At 46.1% G+C, this 17,407-nt stretch overlaps 1 protein-coding gene across 8 annotated transcripts in view; it reads left to right on the forward strand.

The window, feature by feature from the left end:
* depdc4 (DEP domain containing 4) overlaps positions 1–17,407 on the forward strand; it is a 132,735-nt gene that overhangs the window by 93,877 nt on the left and 21,451 nt on the right. For 6 of the 8 annotated variants that reach the window (XM_072484753.1, XM_072484749.1, XM_072484750.1 and 3 more), the window contains exons 2-3: positions 12,652–13,066; positions 14,947–15,092. In XM_072484753.1, coding sequence (XP_072340854.1) covers positions 12,750–13,066; positions 14,947–15,092 — 463 coding nt within the window. In that variant the 5' untranslated portion in view covers positions 12,652–12,749. Of the gene's footprint in view, positions 1–2,559; positions 2,580–7,424; positions 7,527–12,651; positions 13,067–14,946; positions 15,093–17,407 lie in introns of those variants that run through there. The other 2 variants (XM_072484751.1, XM_072484754.1) reach the window with 2 other exon arrangements.

The following is a 17,407-nucleotide window of genomic DNA, read 5'->3' on the forward strand; positions in this document are numbered from 1 at the left end:
CCAGCCCCTTACCCCCCCCCAGCACCAGCCCCTTACCCCCCCCCAGCACCAGCCCCTTACCCCCCCCCAGCACCAGCCCCTTACCCCCCCCAGCACCAGCCCCTTACCCCCCCCAGCACCAGCCCCTTACCCCCCCCCAGCACCAGCCCCTTACCCCCCCCCAGCACCAGCCCCTTACCCCCCCCCAGCACCAGCCCCTTACCCCCCCCCAGCACCAGCCCCTTACCCCCCCCCAGCACCAGCCCCTTACCCCCCCCAGCACCAGCCCCTTACCCCCCCCAGCACCAGCCCCTTACCCCCCCCCAGCACCAGCCCCTTACCCCCCCCCAGCACCAGCCCCTTACCCCCCCCCAGCACCAGCCCCTTACCCCCCCCCAGCACCAGCCCCTTACCCCCCCCCAGCACCAGCCCCTTACCCCCCCCCAGCACCAGCCCCTTACCCCCCCCCAGCACCAGCCCCTTACCCCCCCCCAGCACCAGCCCCTTACCCCCCCCCAGCACCAGCCCCTTACCCCCCCCCAGCACCAGCCCCTTACCCCCCCCCAGCACCAGCCCCTTACCCCCCCCCAGCACCAGCCCCTTACCCCCCCCCAGCACCAGCCCCTTACCCCCCCCCAGCACCAGCCCCTTACCCCCCCCCAGCACCAGCCCCTTACCCCCCCCCAGCACCAGCCCCTTACCCCCCCCAGCACCAGCCCCTTACCCCCCCCAGCACCAGCCCCTTACCCCCCCCCAGCACCAGCCCCTTACCCCCCCCCAGCACCAGCCCCTTACCCCCCCCCAGCACCAGCCCCTTACCCCCCCCCAGCACCAGCCCCTTACCCCCCCCCAGCACCAGCCCCTTACCCCCCCCCAGCACCAGCCCCTTACCCCCCCCCAGCACCAGCCCCTTACCCCCCCCCAGCACCAGCCCCTTACCCCCCCCCAGCACCAGCCCCTTACCCCCCCCCAGCACCAGCCCCTTACCCCCCCCCCAGCACCAGGGACCCGGGTTGATTTACGGCCTCGGATGACTCTGGGAGTTTGCACTTTATCCCCGTGTGTGCTTGGGTTTCCTCCGGGTGCTCTGGTCTCCGGGTGCTCTGGTTTCCTCCCGCAGTCCAAAGAATTTAGATTTTAATTTAGAGTGCCCAATTCATTTTTCCAATTAAGGGGTGATTTAGTGTGGCCAATCCATCTACCTTGCACATCTTTAGACGCAAACACGGGGAGAATGTGTCAAAAAGGTTGGGTGGGGATAGGGTGGAGGTGTGAGCTTACGTAGGGTACTCTTTCCGAGGGCTGGAGCAGCCTCGATGGGCCGAATGGCCTGCACTGTAAGGATTATATGATCTTTATCAAGCACCAGCCCGTTGCAATGCACAAGCCTTTAATGCCACTTGACTGAAACCAATGTATTTCCGGTATCAAATCCTCCAAATTCTGTCTTTCATCTGTTATGCCATCTTTCCCACAGTCTGCCATTCTTTGATATAATTTGAGGATAAACCACAAAGCATTGTTACAAATCTTGGCTCCTGCTTGTAGAGATTTTCTGGAGTTCAAGTGCTCCTCGCTCCCGTATATTATCTGAGTGCTTTCTGTATTTGTGTATTTTGGTACGACACCCTGGGCTAGTGCGTGGTCAATTCCAACCCCACTTGACCTGGAGTCACAACACAATAATACAACATTGATAAATTCCCCAATGCTCTGCCACATCAGGTTGCCTTTAACTTAAAAGAATGAGAGGTGATCTCATTGAAGCTTGGAGAATTCTTGCAGGCTGTGACAATGTAGATATGGACAGGATATTTCTTCTGGCTGGCAAGCCTGGAACAAAAGAAAAGTCTTCGAATAAGGGGCAGTTAGGACCAAGATGAGAAGGAGTTTCTTCACTGAGGTTGTGGAGCCTCAATCATTGAGCATATTAAAGACAGAAATAGGTTGGTTCTTGGATACGAACAATATCGAGGAATATGGGGCTAGTGCAGGAAAGTGGCATTGAGCAGACCTGATGTTGCCTGCTTGATTGGTACCCCATCACAAACATTCACTCCCTCCACTAATGCACAGTGGCAGCAGTGTGTACCATCTACAAGCTGCACTGCAGGAACTCACCAAGAATCCTTTGATGGCACTTTCCAAACCCACTGCCATCTAGAAGGACAAGGGCAGCAGACACCACCACCTGGTGTCTATAGGAACACCAACTGGAATTCTTTTCCAAGTCACTCCCCATTCCTTCACTGTTGCTGGGTCAAAATCTTGGAACACGCTGACTAACTTGCATCACATTGACTGCAGTGGCTCAAGGTTTGAGGGCAATTCGGGATGAGCAATAAATATTGGGCTTGCATCCCATGTCTGAATTTAAAAAGATTGAATGATGGAGAAGATGTGGCGGACTGAATGTTCTTGTGTTCCTAAGCACCTTCCTGCATTCTCTTAATCTGGAAAAATGTAACCCATCAACATTATATTTAGAAGCCTTGGCTATCTAATTTGTATTCTTCACCTTTTGTGTTCAAAAATCCAAGATCTGGGTCTGGTTCAGATAATTCCTGCCAGATGTCTGGAAGGAATACAATGGATGTGAGGTGATTATCCATTTACTGAGACAGATAATTGTTTTAGTCTTTGGGAAAGTTTCAAGCTGAATCTGCTTTATAGTTCCGAAACCTTAACTTCAATGCCTTATCCATCATCATTGGTAATGTTTTTAAAAAAAAAAAAAAAAAAATTAAAAAATTTAGAGTACCCAATTCATTTTTTCCAATTAAGGGGCAATTTAGCATGGCCAATCCACCTAGCCTGCACATTTTTGGGTTGTGGGGGCGAAACCCACGCAAACACGGGGAGAATGTGCTAACTCCACACGGGTAGTGACCCAGAGCCAGGATCGAACCTGGGACCTCGGCGCCATGACGTAGCAGGGCTAACCCACTGCGCCACCGTGTTGCCCTTATTGGTAATGTTGACAGAACTGCCTGGCTTCAGCTAATACTGAGCAGTAATTGCCATGTCCAGTTCCAAAAGCTCACCATTGAAATGATAGATTGGGATTTTTATTGGTCTTTTATTTTCTCCCAATTTCTTGCAAAAGGCAGCACAACAGATTCCACTGACTAAAGTATCTTGCAAGTAGTATAGATTGTGGTTGATCTGATCCCCAGGAATTTACTCCACCCACAGGATCCTTAGTTTAAGAATATCAAATTCTGTGTGCTTGGTTAAAACTAATTACGAAGTGAATTATAGAGAAGTTTGATATAATGTGTATATTGTGCTGAATGTCTTAAAACAGTGATGATTACACTTTTTGAAGAGTGAGAGTGCATGATTATTCAAAATGTAACTGAGACTGAAACCACTTCACACAGGTTACACTGACACTTCAATTTGGGTTTTTCAATTTAATTTTAAGAATATTTGAAGCTCATTTCCACAGTTTCCATTAAGAACTAACTGCCCACATCAAAGTAGTGCAACACAGCAATTTCTTTTCAAGAGTCCTGGAAATTTTGGGGACAAATCTATTTATTAAACTGACTGAACTTCAAGCATTTCTTTGCATGAGATGCAAAAGTATATATTTCATGAACTTGGCTTGTTTTGAGCTGCAAAGACTTGCACTGCACAACGCAACTTGCAATTAATTTGTTTTTAAGATTACATATTTCACAGTGTAATTTTAGCTTGTTGCATTGTTTGCAAATGAAGATGGTCCCTGCACTATAGCAGGATCAAAGTCCTGCAAGTCCCTCCTGAACAGTACTGAGGGAGCACCTTCACATCAAAATTGTCGAAGGCTTTGATAACGTACATGCAAACGTTTTTTTTCTATAAATCTAGAGTGCTCAATTAATTTTTTCCAATTAAGGGGCAATTTAGTGTGGCCAATCCACCTACCCTGCACATCTTTGGGTTATGGGGGCGAAATCCACGCAAACACAAGGAGAATGTGTAAACTCCACACGGAAGGTGACCCAGAGCCAGGATTGAACCTGGGACCTTGGCACTGTGAGGCTGCAGTGCTAACCACTGCACCATGGCGCTGCCCAGGTACATACAAAGATGGTCTTTCCATTTGTGGGGAAGATCAGAACTGTGACCAAAAACGTGCAATAGGAATTCAGAAGAAATTCAGAAGACATACACACTTGTAGAATACAGCTCGGAAGAATAGTATAATTGTACAAGTTGTAAATAATAGTTCTTAGTTCATGTGCTTGTCCAATTGTCGCAGAACATATGCGGGCCTGGTAAAAATGGAAGTCTTTTCCACTCTTGAATTGCAGTTTTGATGCGTTTGAATAGTTGGATATTGGGATTATTGCAGGATCCCCTCTCAGCGATGAATATCCAAATATTTGTGGTATTCGTATCAGGAGGTCTAATTTCGTTACATGTGTTCTTGGATTAAGGATTGAGACAGGCTTTCTAAGATGTGGCCGCCTCCAAGTTGAAAAAGACTTCCGTTTTAGTGCCTTGGACTGCAGCTGATGGTATGCAGCAGTGCTTTTTGCAGACTGCCGAGGTATTTCTGGGCCTTGGAGATAATAAAGGATTTTGGTGTCTGTTTTGTTATGCTCTTGACGTAGCATAAGCTGCTTCCTTGATGTGCACTCTGATAGCTTTAACACGTTTATTAAACTATTAACAATTCTCCTACTTGGATTCAACGCTACTGTTAATCCTTCTATAGCTACTCAGACAGACTAACCAGTCTGCTACAATCCACATGGTGGGTGTGATGCTCAATCAACCCTGTGTCTGTACTCCGAGTCTCCACTGGAAAGAGACTGAGCATGTGAGATGTGTCCTTTTTATATGGGTTGGTGTAATGCCCTCCTGTGGTAGAATCACCTCCGTGTGTATCGTGACTGCCCATTGGTCGTGTCCTATCTTAGTGACCTATCGGTTGACTGTGTCATGTCTCTGGTGTTCCCTCTAGTGTCTAGCTAGGTGTAGTGTATGTACATTAACCCTTTGTGTACTTAGTGATGTATATCACCACATCCCCCTTTTTTCATGTTACATATTTTCTGTACAGTGTTAAAGAAAATTGAACAAACTAGGTAGATGACTGATACTCTGTCCAAGTTATGATAACAGTGATCATTAAACAATAAGTCCAAATCATTTGCATGAGTCCAAAGTTCATTAATTATTATGGTTGAGTGGCTTTCTTGTTTGGTTGGTGATGTTGATGGTGGCATTGCATTGTAAACGCCATCAGTGTCCCTGTGCTGAAGGAACCAAGAAGTGGTCAACTCACTTTGTTGTCTGATTTGGACTTTTTTTTTCTTTCGGTGCTTGTGGTGGTAATTCTTGATGACATCTGTTTGAAAGCCAGGTTGCCTGTTGGTAGTGCAGCAAACGTGAATTGGTAAGATCCATCGTCCTGCCATGGCATGTCGTTCTACTGAGCTGAGCATAAAGTGTCCCTCATTTGCAGAGTTGTACCATGTCGTACCAGTCGTTGTTCCAGTGACGTTGTGCTTGTTGTCGACGTTGTTGCCTTTGGTACGCTTCTTGCTACTGTCTTTGTTGTTGCTGTGGTTGGTTTTGTTGCCGTGTTTGCTGCGCTCAAGGACCACACTCTGTGGATAATACGAGTCCTTCACACAGTTACTTGTGTCAGCGTGCTTTGTGGCGTCTGCTGTCTCCTTGAGCGTGCCGTCACTGAGTTTGCGGCGCTCCCCGTCTGGAGTCATGTCCGGCTTACTTGAATCAGCTTTGGCTTGTGGATGCTCCCCGTCTAGAGTCTGGTCTGTTTCACCTGAGTAAGTTTTGGCATGTCGATGCTCCCCGTCTGGAGTCTGGTCTGTTTCACCTGAGTCAGTTTTGGCTTCTTGATGCTCCATGTCCGGAGTCATTTTAAGTTCACTTGAATTTTCTGAAGTTTCGTGATGCTCCCCGTACGGAGTCAAAACAGTCACGAGTGCATTTGCTTGTGGAGAGGCTCGAGCGAGTGAGGTTTGAAGTAACATGGTGTCACCGGAGTCACCAGTAGTCTCACTGTGCTTGTCGAGTGCCTCTGTACACACTAGCTGAGATCTGTCACGTTGCACATCTGGTATGGGAAGTGGGATGCCGTCGTCACTTGTCGCACATACAGTGGGTAGAGCCTCCGTGTCTTCTTGTCGTTCACTTGAGCTGGGTAGACCGTCAGAGTCTTCTTCTGGTGGCTCAAATAATCTGGGTGGAGTGTCATAGTCTGCTTGCTGTACACATGAGCATGGCAGACTGTCAAAGTCTTTCTGGTGTTCACTTGAGCATGGCAGACTTGCATTATCTGCTGCTGGTTGCTCAGAGGAGGTTGCTAGACCCTCATGGTCTTGTTCATGCAAGAACTGCGCTTTGGAGTCTTGCATTGCTTCTATCATGGAGGCTGTCCACGAGCTCGCTGTGGAGGCTTGTGTCACTCCGTCTGTGGAGTTTTACAGCGTTCCTTGTGTGGAATTCTCTCTGGAAACTGTCATCACTTGTTCATGCAAGGACTGCGCTCTGGAGTCTTGCGTTGCTTCTATCATGGAGTCTGTCCACGAGCTCGCTGTGAAGGCTTTCATCGCTTTCTGTGGAGGCTGGGACCCTTTGTGGTGCATGGACCACTCTCTATGTGGAGTCGGGGACCCTTCGCGGTGCGTGGACCACTCTCTGTGTGGCAGTAGGCCGCTCTCTGTGGGGTTGTACCGCCCTCTGTCTCTTGGTGTCAGGCCGCAGCATAATCCTGCACTCACGAGTCGAGATGTCATATATGCTGGGCTGAAGATCCTCAAATCCGAAGAACTCTTCGTCGGGGTTGTCAATGTACAACACGTCTAGTTGCGGTTTGGATTTGGTACTGGGGTAGCCTCCCAAGGTGAAAGCTTTGTCTGAGTCGTTATCTTCCAAGACCATATCATTACATTTTGTGTCGGAGCTGGCATTGGGCTCGCGATGTTCAAAGAAGAATTCAAGGTCTGAGTCATAGTCTTCAAGGACTGTATCATCTCTTTGGGTGGTGCTAACTGCTTGTTGCAGGGTTCTGCAGAGGTTACTTTCAGCTACTGATCGAAGTTCCGGCATTGTGCTGTCGTTCCAGGTGAAAGAATCCAGTTTTGAGGCTTCAAATTTTTTCCCCTGTGTTTGGGACATTTCCCCTTTAAGTGGGTGTGGTCCGGGGCCTCTGACGTCATGACGCTTGTGGCGTAGGAAGCGGTTGCGCATGCGCAGATCGCTGTTCCTTTACTTGGGGCCTTGTTCTCAATTGCTTATGCGCGACTTCTCGCGCATGCGCAAACAGACCTTCCCGTTCTGTGCACTCTTCGCGCAACTGTGCATGTGCAGCACCTTTTCCAAGATGGCTGCAATTCAAAACTGCCGTTCGTTGCTGCAAGCCTACCTCGCGGTGAGTTTTGGCGCCTCGTTTACCTTTTCTTCTTGTATGTTCCTCACAGAATTCTTGGAATTTGTACAGGACTGCTTGGAAATCACTTTTGTTTTGCCCCTTTGAGTATTTGAAGATCTGGAAGATTTCAGCTGCTTCTGGACCCGCGATGGTAAGTAAAAGCTTTATTTTTTCTGCATTCGCCACGCCATCTAATTCGGACGCTACCACGTAGATGTCGAATCTCTGCCTGAACCAGTGCCAGTTTTCACTGAGATTGCCTTGGTACCTGAGTGATTGTGGAACCGGAATCCCGAACATCATCTTGCCTGGCTGTTGCTGGTTGTCACTGTTCGCTGTGTTGCAACTATATGGATTTAACAGTTCACTCCTGGAATCATGTTTTGTTGTGCTCTTGACGTAGCATAAGCTGCTTCCTTGATGTGCACTCTGACAAAGGAAGGTTCAGACTTGGAGATAGCTTTAACATGTTTATTAAACTATTAACACTTCTCCCACTTGGATTCGACGCTACTGTTAATCCTTCTATAGCTACTCAGACAGACTAACCAGTCTGCTACAATCCACATGGTGGGTGTGGGTGTGATGCTCAATCGACCCTGTGTCTGTACTCCGAGTCTCCACTGGAAAGAGACTGAGCATGTGAGATGTGTCCTTTTATATGGGTTGGTGTCATGCCCTCCTGTGGTCGTGTCACCTCTGTGTGTATCGTGACTGCCCATTGGTTGTGTACCCTAACCCTTTATGTACTTAGTGATGTATATCACCACATCCCCCTTTTTTCATGTAAAATATTTTCTGTACAGTGTTAAAAGAAAATTGAACAAACTAGGTAGACGAGTGATACTCTGTGTAAGTTATGATAACAATGATCAACCCTGTGTCTGTACTCAGAGTGTCTCCACTGGAAAGAGACTGAGGTTGATGTAATGCCTGTGCGTGCCTGGCCTGGCTCTGGTGTTCACTCTAGTGTCTAGCTAGGTGTAGTGTATGTACATTAACCCTTTGTGTACTTAGTGATGTATATCACCAGAGTGTCTGAAGTCCGTTTTGGTCACACGTTAAACAGCTATTGTCCACCCAGACTGGCTTAAAGCTGATTGTTATTGCTACACAATGGAGTTAGACGATGGCTTTTCACATCCACTTGTGGACAACAGGTTTTCTGCAATTCTCCCTTTGTTGAATTGTCCACAAAGATCAGCCATGATCTCATTGAATGGCGGAGCAGGCTCGAGGGGCCAGATGGCCTACTCCTGTTCCATGTTCTTATGTAACTTTGGATATGTGGAGTCTCTAATTCCATTGGTTCTGAATTTGGAGTAAACTATGAACAATGGCAGGCATGAATTCCACAGAGGGATGCTGTCTGGGTATTTCTATTCAAGAGGAGTCCCCCACCCAGGATGATTCAAGTTGGAACTTTCTGGAAGCTTAATATAATCTGTGTTGAATTGACAAAAGTCACCTGACCCTTGGCAGCCATCTTAGTCTGGTACCTCTTAGTGCCTTTGCCATTGCTGGCACCCTGCCCGTTTTTGAACTTGACGGGTCCAAGCCAGGGTCCATAAGTATGTTGAAGTCCCCTCCCCTGACCAACCTGTGCGAGTCCAGGTCCGCTATCTTCCCCAGCATCCTCTTTATAAACTCCACATCATCCCAATTTGGCGCATACACATTTACTAATACCACCTGCACCCCCCCCCCCCCCTAGCTTCCCACTGACTATAATGTACCAACCTCCCACGTCCGAGACTATTCTACCCACCTCAAATGCCACCCGCTTATTGATCAGGATCGCGACCCCACTAGCCTTTGAATCTAGTCCCGAGTGAAAGACCTGACGACCCAGCCTTTCCTCCGTCTAACCTGGTCCGTTATTCTAAGGTGCGTCTCCTGCAACATTACCACATCCGCCTTCAATCCCCTAAGATGTGCGAACACACGTGCCTTTTTGACCGGCCCATTTAACCCTCGAACATTCCAGGTGATCTACCTAGTTGGGGGTCTCATTGACGCCCCCCCCCTCCGCAGATCAGCCATCCCCTTTTTTAGGCCCACCTCCAGCCCGTGCCTCCACCGGCCCATCCCCAGGCAGCCCCCATCCCCAACCTCCTCTCTGTCCCTCAGCCCAAGTCCGTCCCTGATCAGCAAAACATTCACCACTTTCTCCTCTCTTTCTCTTCCCCCCCCCCCCCCCCCGTAACAACACCCTGTATATTAAAAAAACCTCTACTAAACCAAACATAGGCACTGTGCCTCCGAGAGCTAGCTCGCCCAGCTAGCTTGGTGGCCCCATTCCCGGCGCCAGATAGTCTCCCACCTATTGTTCCCTCTCCCACACTCGTACAAACAAACTCCAACATCAGACAATCCCCACAATTGCCCAACAGAAAAACACCAAGATCAAAACAAGCACACCTCCATCCCCTAACAATGCAAATGAAAACCTTAACTCACTCAGCTCTACCGCTGGTTCCAAATCAATGCAAACAGCATCACAAACATCTTCCATGAAATGCAAAACGAGACACTTTTTACAAAAACCAGAGAAACAAAAAGAAAAAACAAAAACATGAACGTTGCAGCCAAGTTCAAAAGTTCTCAGTGCACCACCAGCCCTTTCTTTTTCACAAAGTCCAACACGTCCTCGGGCGATTCGAAGTAGAAGTGCTGATCCTCATGCGAGACCCAGAGACGGGCTGGGTATAACAGCACAGACTTCACCTTTTTCTTAAGCAGGATCGACCTGACCTGGTTGAAGCCTGCTCTCCTCCTGGCCATCTCTACACTCGGGTCCTGGTAAACCGCAGGATGCTATTATCCCTTTTACAGCTCCGTGTCTGCTTGGCCCACTGTAGAATGCGCTCCTTATCCATGCGCTCACACCCATGAGGGTGTGAGCCCTCTCCACCTCCAAGGGCTGGAAGAATGCCCCATCCCCCAGCAGCTTCACAAACATGTCTGTGATGTATGCCTCAGATTCCGTTCCTTCAGACCCCTCCGGGAGCCCAACGATTCTTAGGTTCTGCCGGCTGGACCTATTTTCTAGGTCCTCCACCACCCTTCTCCAGGAGCTTCCTCTGCTGGTCCCTCAGCATCCCCACCTCCAGCTCCACAGCAGTCTGATGTTCCTCCTGCTCAGCCAGCGACTTCTCCACCTTCTGGATCGCCCGATCCTGGGCATTCAATCTATGCTCCAACCACTCAATCAACTCTTTTATCGGGTCCAAGCAGTCACGTTTCTGTGTAGCAAAGCCTTCCAGAATGACTTGCTTCAGCTGCTCCATAGACTGCTGGGTCCGAACCTCCGCCATGCTGTCTTCTGTTGCAGCTACAGCCCAAGCCTTCTCTATTTTTGTTTCTGCCCTTATGAACACTTCTAGTCCTTCTCTCCATGCACTGAAGTGGGAATTCAGTAAACAATTGCCACTAACATCTGTTTTACAATTCCGGTCCGGTAGAAAAACGGGGGAGAGGTGCAAAAGTCCGACCAGAGCGGGAGCCATCAAATGTGCGACTTACTCCTTCATAGCCGGCACTGGAAGTCATCCACTGGGCGATATTTTGATGAGCTTTGATGAAGAGGGTTGAAAGAAGCTTGTTTGGAACATAAACATCAGGATGAACCAGATGGGCCAAATAATGGCCTGTTTCTGTGCTGTAAATATATGCATGAAGAATTGAAAATTTACAATCTGGATAGCATTGGTTTATTTTCCTTTGAAAGAGCTCGGTTGCAGATGTTGATTTTTGCATCCGTGATGAGGTAATAACTTAGCATGGCAGAATTTTGTTTTTTCGGTTTGTTCACTGGATGTGACGGTGCAAGCTGGGTTGCATTCTCTGTTACCCCAAGGAGGTGACGGTGAGCTTGAATCACTGCAACGCTTGTAATGGTGGAACTTCCAGAGTGATATTAGTTGAATATTGACAAAGCAATGGTAGAAGAATGGTGATTATATACCCAGATCAGGATGATGGGTTGCATGGAGGTAAGTTGCAGGTGGTGGTTTTCCCAGGAAATTGTTGTTGTTAGAACAAGGTCGGGAGGAAGATGCTACTGAAATAACCTTGTTGCGTCACTGCAGTGATTCCTGTGCGCATTGCAGCCATGGTGTTCCATTAATGGAAGGATGGATACCTGGGGGGGGGGGGGGGGGAGGGGAGGAGGAGAGAGTCACACACAAAATGTGCATAAAATGACTGCTGTAGGAGCTTATGCAGCAACTAGGGCAGCACTGTAGCACAGTGAGTAGCACTGTTGCTTCACAGCTCGAGGGTCCCAGGTTCGATTCCCAGTCACTGGTGTTATGGGCCAGGGTTTGGAGAACCCCAAAGTGTATCATGGGGTCAGGTGAACTCCAACTTTGAATAGATTGTGGTTATGGGGAGCACACAGCCCTACTCTCTGCAGGTGTGATGCAACAGAAATCTAAAGTACTTTTAAATTAAAACCATGTTTATTTATGAAACCAGTTAACACTTTATAAACCCACAATAAGCATCTTAACAACTATCAACACCAATAAATCCCCCAAAGAATACAGTACTCTCTAAGTAACTCTTAATCTTTCCTTGCAACATCCATAAGACAAAAATAATCCTTTTTACAGAAAGACATCAGGTTTAACTTCACTACTGAGAACAGTTACCACTTTGAAATCACCAAATGAATATTCATAAGCTTGCAGAGATTCTTACACATCTTGCTCTGACTGCAGCTTCTCCAAATCTAAAACAAAAATAAAACACACCCTGTAGCTGTGAGCCCAATGTGAAAGTAAAAGCAGACAGACAGCCCAGCTCCACCCACACTCTGACATCACTGATAAACACCCATTTCTTAAAGGTACATCCATTACAGCTATTTTATAAACCCCCATTTCTTAAAGGCACTCTCACATGACACTGTCTGTGCGGAGTCTGCACGTTCTCCCCATGTCTGCATGGGTTTCCTCTGGGTGCTCCGGCTTCTTCCCACAAGTCCAGGAAGACGTGCTGTTCGGTGAATTGGGCATTCTAAATTCTCCCTTTGTGTACCCAAACAGGCACCGGAATGTGGCGACTAGGGGATTTTCACAGTAACTTCATTGCAATGTTAATTTAAGCCTACTTGTGACAATAAAGATTATTATAAAAGTGATAGCACTTCAAAGTTATTCCCTGGATTTGGTGAACTTCGGGCTATCTGGATAGATGTGATAAGGCACAATACAAATAGTTAATTTATAAATATTGGAATTTTCTTAATGTAACATTGTGTTTTCTTTAAGGCCATTTGGAACCTTTTCATGCAACACAGCTTTGGAACAATATTATTCATGCCCTCCAGACCCAGGTGGACTTGAGGCAGCAGAGATGGCATTGGAGAATGCACAATGATTGCTTCACTGGCGCTGATGCTGTTGATGTGGTGCTCAGTCACCTCATGCAGAATGTCTACTTCAGCAGCAATGATATTTCACGTTTGAAGGCAGCTCGCCTTTGTCAGACTCTGATGGATCACAAAGTGTTTTATCCTGTTGGTTCAAGACTCTTCAGTAAAGAGCAAAAGATCATGTTTGAGGACCGCAGCAGCAGTCTCTATAAATTTATGAACAGTTACGCTTTGCCTGGAGCTGAAAAAGACCAAGAAATGGAGAATTTGTTGTGTCATGAGGGACTGGAGCCAAAGAGGAAATTTCCCGAGTAAGAATTCTTTCTCATTCCCTTTTTTGGATATAACCATTACTGACGAGGCCAATGTTTATCATCCACCACAAAACAAAATAGCTTGATAGGCTACTTCAAAGAGCAGATAACTAGGTTGGTGTGGAATGACTCCAAATGCTCATGAACCAGCCAGATTCAGTCACAAAGGTTCATCTTCATTGATACAAGATTTTTATTTCCAGATATTTTTTTTAAATTTTAGAGTACCCAATTATTTTTTTCCAATTAAGGGCCAATTTAGCGTGGACAATCCACCTAACCTGCACATCTTTGGGTTGTGGGGTGAAACCCACGCAGACATGGGGAGAATGTGCAAACTCCACACGGACAGTGACCCAGGGCTGGGATTCAAACCTGGGTCCTGGGCGCCGCAGTCCCAGTGCTAACAACTGCGCCACATGCACCCTCTTTCCAGATATTATAAAGGAATTTTATTCAAACTCACATTTTGTCATGGATTAGAAATTGCGTTCTTGTATTGCTACTTCAGTAATGTAACTGCAACACTGCCAGATCCAGCAGTTTCCAATTTAACCCCAACTTCTTGACTGTTGGAAACTGGTGGCTATAGAGAATATTGTTGGCTCAACTAGTTTAAATGTTAGTCTAAAGTATAGTTCTAAAAAAGTATAGTTCTAAAATGTAATATATACCAGTGCAAAATAGAATTTGAATGTACATAATTTGATTGATTTTTCTTCATGGATTGTTCATGGATCTACAGCCTTGATTGTAGAGAAACAACTCCCTGCCACTTCATACTGACTGTTCTCTCACCGCTTTTCAATCTAGATTTTTAAAAATAAATTTAGAGTACCCAATTATTTTTTTCCAATTAAGGGACAATTTAGTATGGCCAATCCACCTAACCTGCACATCTTTGGGTTGTGGGGATGAAACCCAAGCAGACACGAGGAGAATGTGCAAACTCCACACGGATAGTGACTCTGGGCCGGGATTCAATCCCGGGTCTTCAGTGCCGTAGGCAGCAATGCTAACCACTGTGCCATCGTGTTGCCCTTTTTCAATCTAGGTTAACTGTTCCTCAGTTATTTTACCATTTTTTTCCCTTGACCTAGCCAAGTTAGAGAACATATTACTTTGGAGGATATGTTTGTATTGGAATTAGAATAAGTCGAGGGATGGCACATGGCGCAGTGGTTAGCACTGGGACTACAGCACTGAGGACCCAGGTTCGAATCCCGGCCCTGGGTCACTGTCTGTGTGGAGTTTGCACATTCTCCCCGTGTCTACGTTTCACCCCCACAACCCAAAGATATGCAGGTTAGGTGGATTGGCCATGCTAAAATTGCCCCTCAATTGGAAAAAAAAATTATTGGATACTCTAAATTTAAAAAAAATAAAAATAAGTCTACAACACAGAAACAGGCCATTTGGCCCAACTGGCCTCTACCACCATTTATGTGACATGAAAATGATGAACTGCTCCATGTGGAGTTTGCACATTCTTCCCGTGTCTGTGTGGGTCTCGGGCTGTACATGGTAGGTGGATTGGCCAAGCTAAATTGCCTCTTTTATATAAAAAAAAAAATCATAAAAAGAAAATGATGAGCTGGAATGTCAATGTGCCATTCCGTGGAGTCTTCCTCTGCCATTGTTGCTTGGGCATGGATTGAGAGATATGATCCAAAAAGAGCAAATATTCAATGCATTGCAAAGAGTCTTTTGGACTTGATAGCTCCAACCTCTAGATTGCATTTCATTAAATATTTAATTTTATACTCTCAGTATTTAGTTACCAGCTGTTTAATTTTTGTAATATCAGTCTTCAGTCGTCAATGACTAGAACGTATTCCATGATCGAAGTACTGGTTGTTTATTTTTCTTTTCAACAGAACAAATAAAATAACTTTTTTGAATCCTGTTGCCTTGGAAGCTCATGATAAAAGAATTAAAGAGCTTCTGAAAATGATCAACCTTCATCCCTCGCTATCCCCAAACCCTAAACGAAAAAGACCGACCAACCTGCTGTCTAAAAAAGGTGAGTGAACCTGTGATTTCTTTTTACATTATCTGTGGCCACAAGGATCTATGTATGGAGAAGCATTTAATTTATTTTCTGTATATGTTTCTGTTGCTGAGTTTCATCATATGAACTTTGTCCATATTTTCAATCTGTGTTTGGTAGAGGCTCAAATTTAAATATTGGCTGTTCTTTTAATTTTATTCCTTAGTACATGGAATAAACTGCAAATTTTGTCCGCACTTCATTTTAAATAGCTTTTGATGTCAGCAGGCATCTCAGTTCGTACTACAATTTAAATTAGCACACTCGCTGATTAACACAGATTTCAGCCAGGACAGAACTCATTTCAAATTGGATTCTTGCTTTCCCAATCTGGCCTTCCCTTAATACAGTTCTGTAGTATCAATCCTCCTGTAGGGAGATGTGTGCAAACTAGCCTGTGTCACTGGCATCATCATTATGACTGCTATACAATGATCAGAGAATGGTTAAGAAATGGGTGTGGAGCAAGTTGAGAATACTTGGTTTCCAGGACGGTACGGTGGTGCAGTGGTTAGCACTGCTGCCTCACGATGCTGAGGACCCAGGTTCGATTCCAGTCCAGGGTCATGTCCATGTGGAGTTTGCACATTCTCCACGTGTCTCACCCCCACAACCCAAATATGTGCAGGGCAGGTGGATTGGCCACGCTAAATTGCTCCTTAATTGGAAAAGAAGAATTGGGTGTCATGATATACACCAGTATGTCATGGTGCAGAGACATACACACTGATGGACACACAGCAAGACCAATCAACACACACAACCCCGCAGCCAATCACCAGTTAGAGCACACTCACTATAAAGACAGGGGGCATCAGAGTTCCCGCTCATTCGGGATGCAGCCTCCTACAAGGACAGAGCTTGCAGCACAGGTCCTCACCATGTGCTGAGTGCATAGACTGGTTCGGACAGGCATAGGTCTTTAGTTTAATCTAACATCGTGTTAACCCACAGTGAAAGTATGTTCAACAGTTTCTAACTTAATAAAATAGTGTTGCACTATTTTAAGTGTTGGTGGCCTGTATGTGTTCCACGGATCCAGAGCACCCAACACATCATTGAGTCCTTTAAATTATTGAATTTTTAAAAAAGATTCATCTTCCCTCTCCTTCACCTCTTTGCCTTCCCAATTCTATATTGGCTATTCGTTTGGTTTTATTTACCCAAATATTGACAGGAAAGGATGGGGAGGGCAATCCTTATAGTGAACTGCTCTGTTTGGGGAACAAAACTGCACTATTGCAACAATAATGAATTTTATTCTCACTTTTCTTTATCCTCAAGATGGTGTTTGTGTTTTTGGACAATCTTTTATTCTGAGATACAAAAAAAGTTCCTTCTACTCTGCCTCAAGAATGTGTAACAGTCCTATGCTTGGCAATTAACCCCTAATATGCCATTGTGGGGTACACTCCATTATGGCTGAGCGTCATAATCACTTGAAGAATTTGAAGCAATTTTTGTGCTTTGCCTGGAATGGGTCTGGGTGACACTGCCAACTAAATGCGAGCTTGGGAACTGCCAAACCCGGTTCAAAGGATATTTAAAAAAATAAATTTAGAGTACCCAATTCATTTTTTCTAATTAAGGGGCAATTTAGCGTAGCCAATCCACCGACCCTGCACATTTATCGGTTGTGGGAGCGAAACCCGTGCAAACACGGGGCGAATGTGCAAACTCCACACAGGCAGTGACCCAGAGCCGGGATTGAACCTGGGCCCTCGGCACCGTGAGGCAGCAATGCTAACCACTGTGCCACCGTGCTGCCCTCAAAGGATCTTTTTAACCAACAAACAGCAGAGACTTTCAGTCCATCCGGCTGTGCTGAATTTGAACCTAGACCTTCAGTGTAAAAAAAACGGGTGTCTAATCCACTAACTTCAGTTTCATATAGGATCTATTCATGGCCTGGCGAAAATTAGGAATTTGCATTGGGAAGTTTTGCTCACAAGCAAGAAATTTATGAAATCAAACTCATTGAACTGTACTGTTTATGCTCCCTTTCAAATTGTTGACCGTTCCTCAACCCAGATTTTGGGGAGTGATCACTGTTGCACATTCAAATGGTGTCCCTTTTGATTAATTGTTGTAGTCAGTCCTTTGCAGCCAATGAAGTAGCTTTGAGATGTGTTTGGAATGTAGGGAAGCGCAGTAGTTAATTTGTTAATGTTGTCCCAGATTTAACAATTGCCCCCTCTCCTAGTTCCCTTTTTGTAGAAGCTAACTCAGAATTGGATGTTGCATTTCAATGTGCGAATTGCATGCATTGACTAACTGGTGCATGGCTG

Source organism: Scyliorhinus torazame, chromosome 19 (assembly GCF_047496885.1).
Source record: "Scyliorhinus torazame isolate Kashiwa2021f chromosome 19, sScyTor2.1, whole genome shotgun sequence".
In the NCBI taxonomy this organism is placed as follows: Eukaryota; Metazoa; Chordata; class Chondrichthyes; order Carcharhiniformes; family Scyliorhinidae; genus Scyliorhinus; species Scyliorhinus torazame.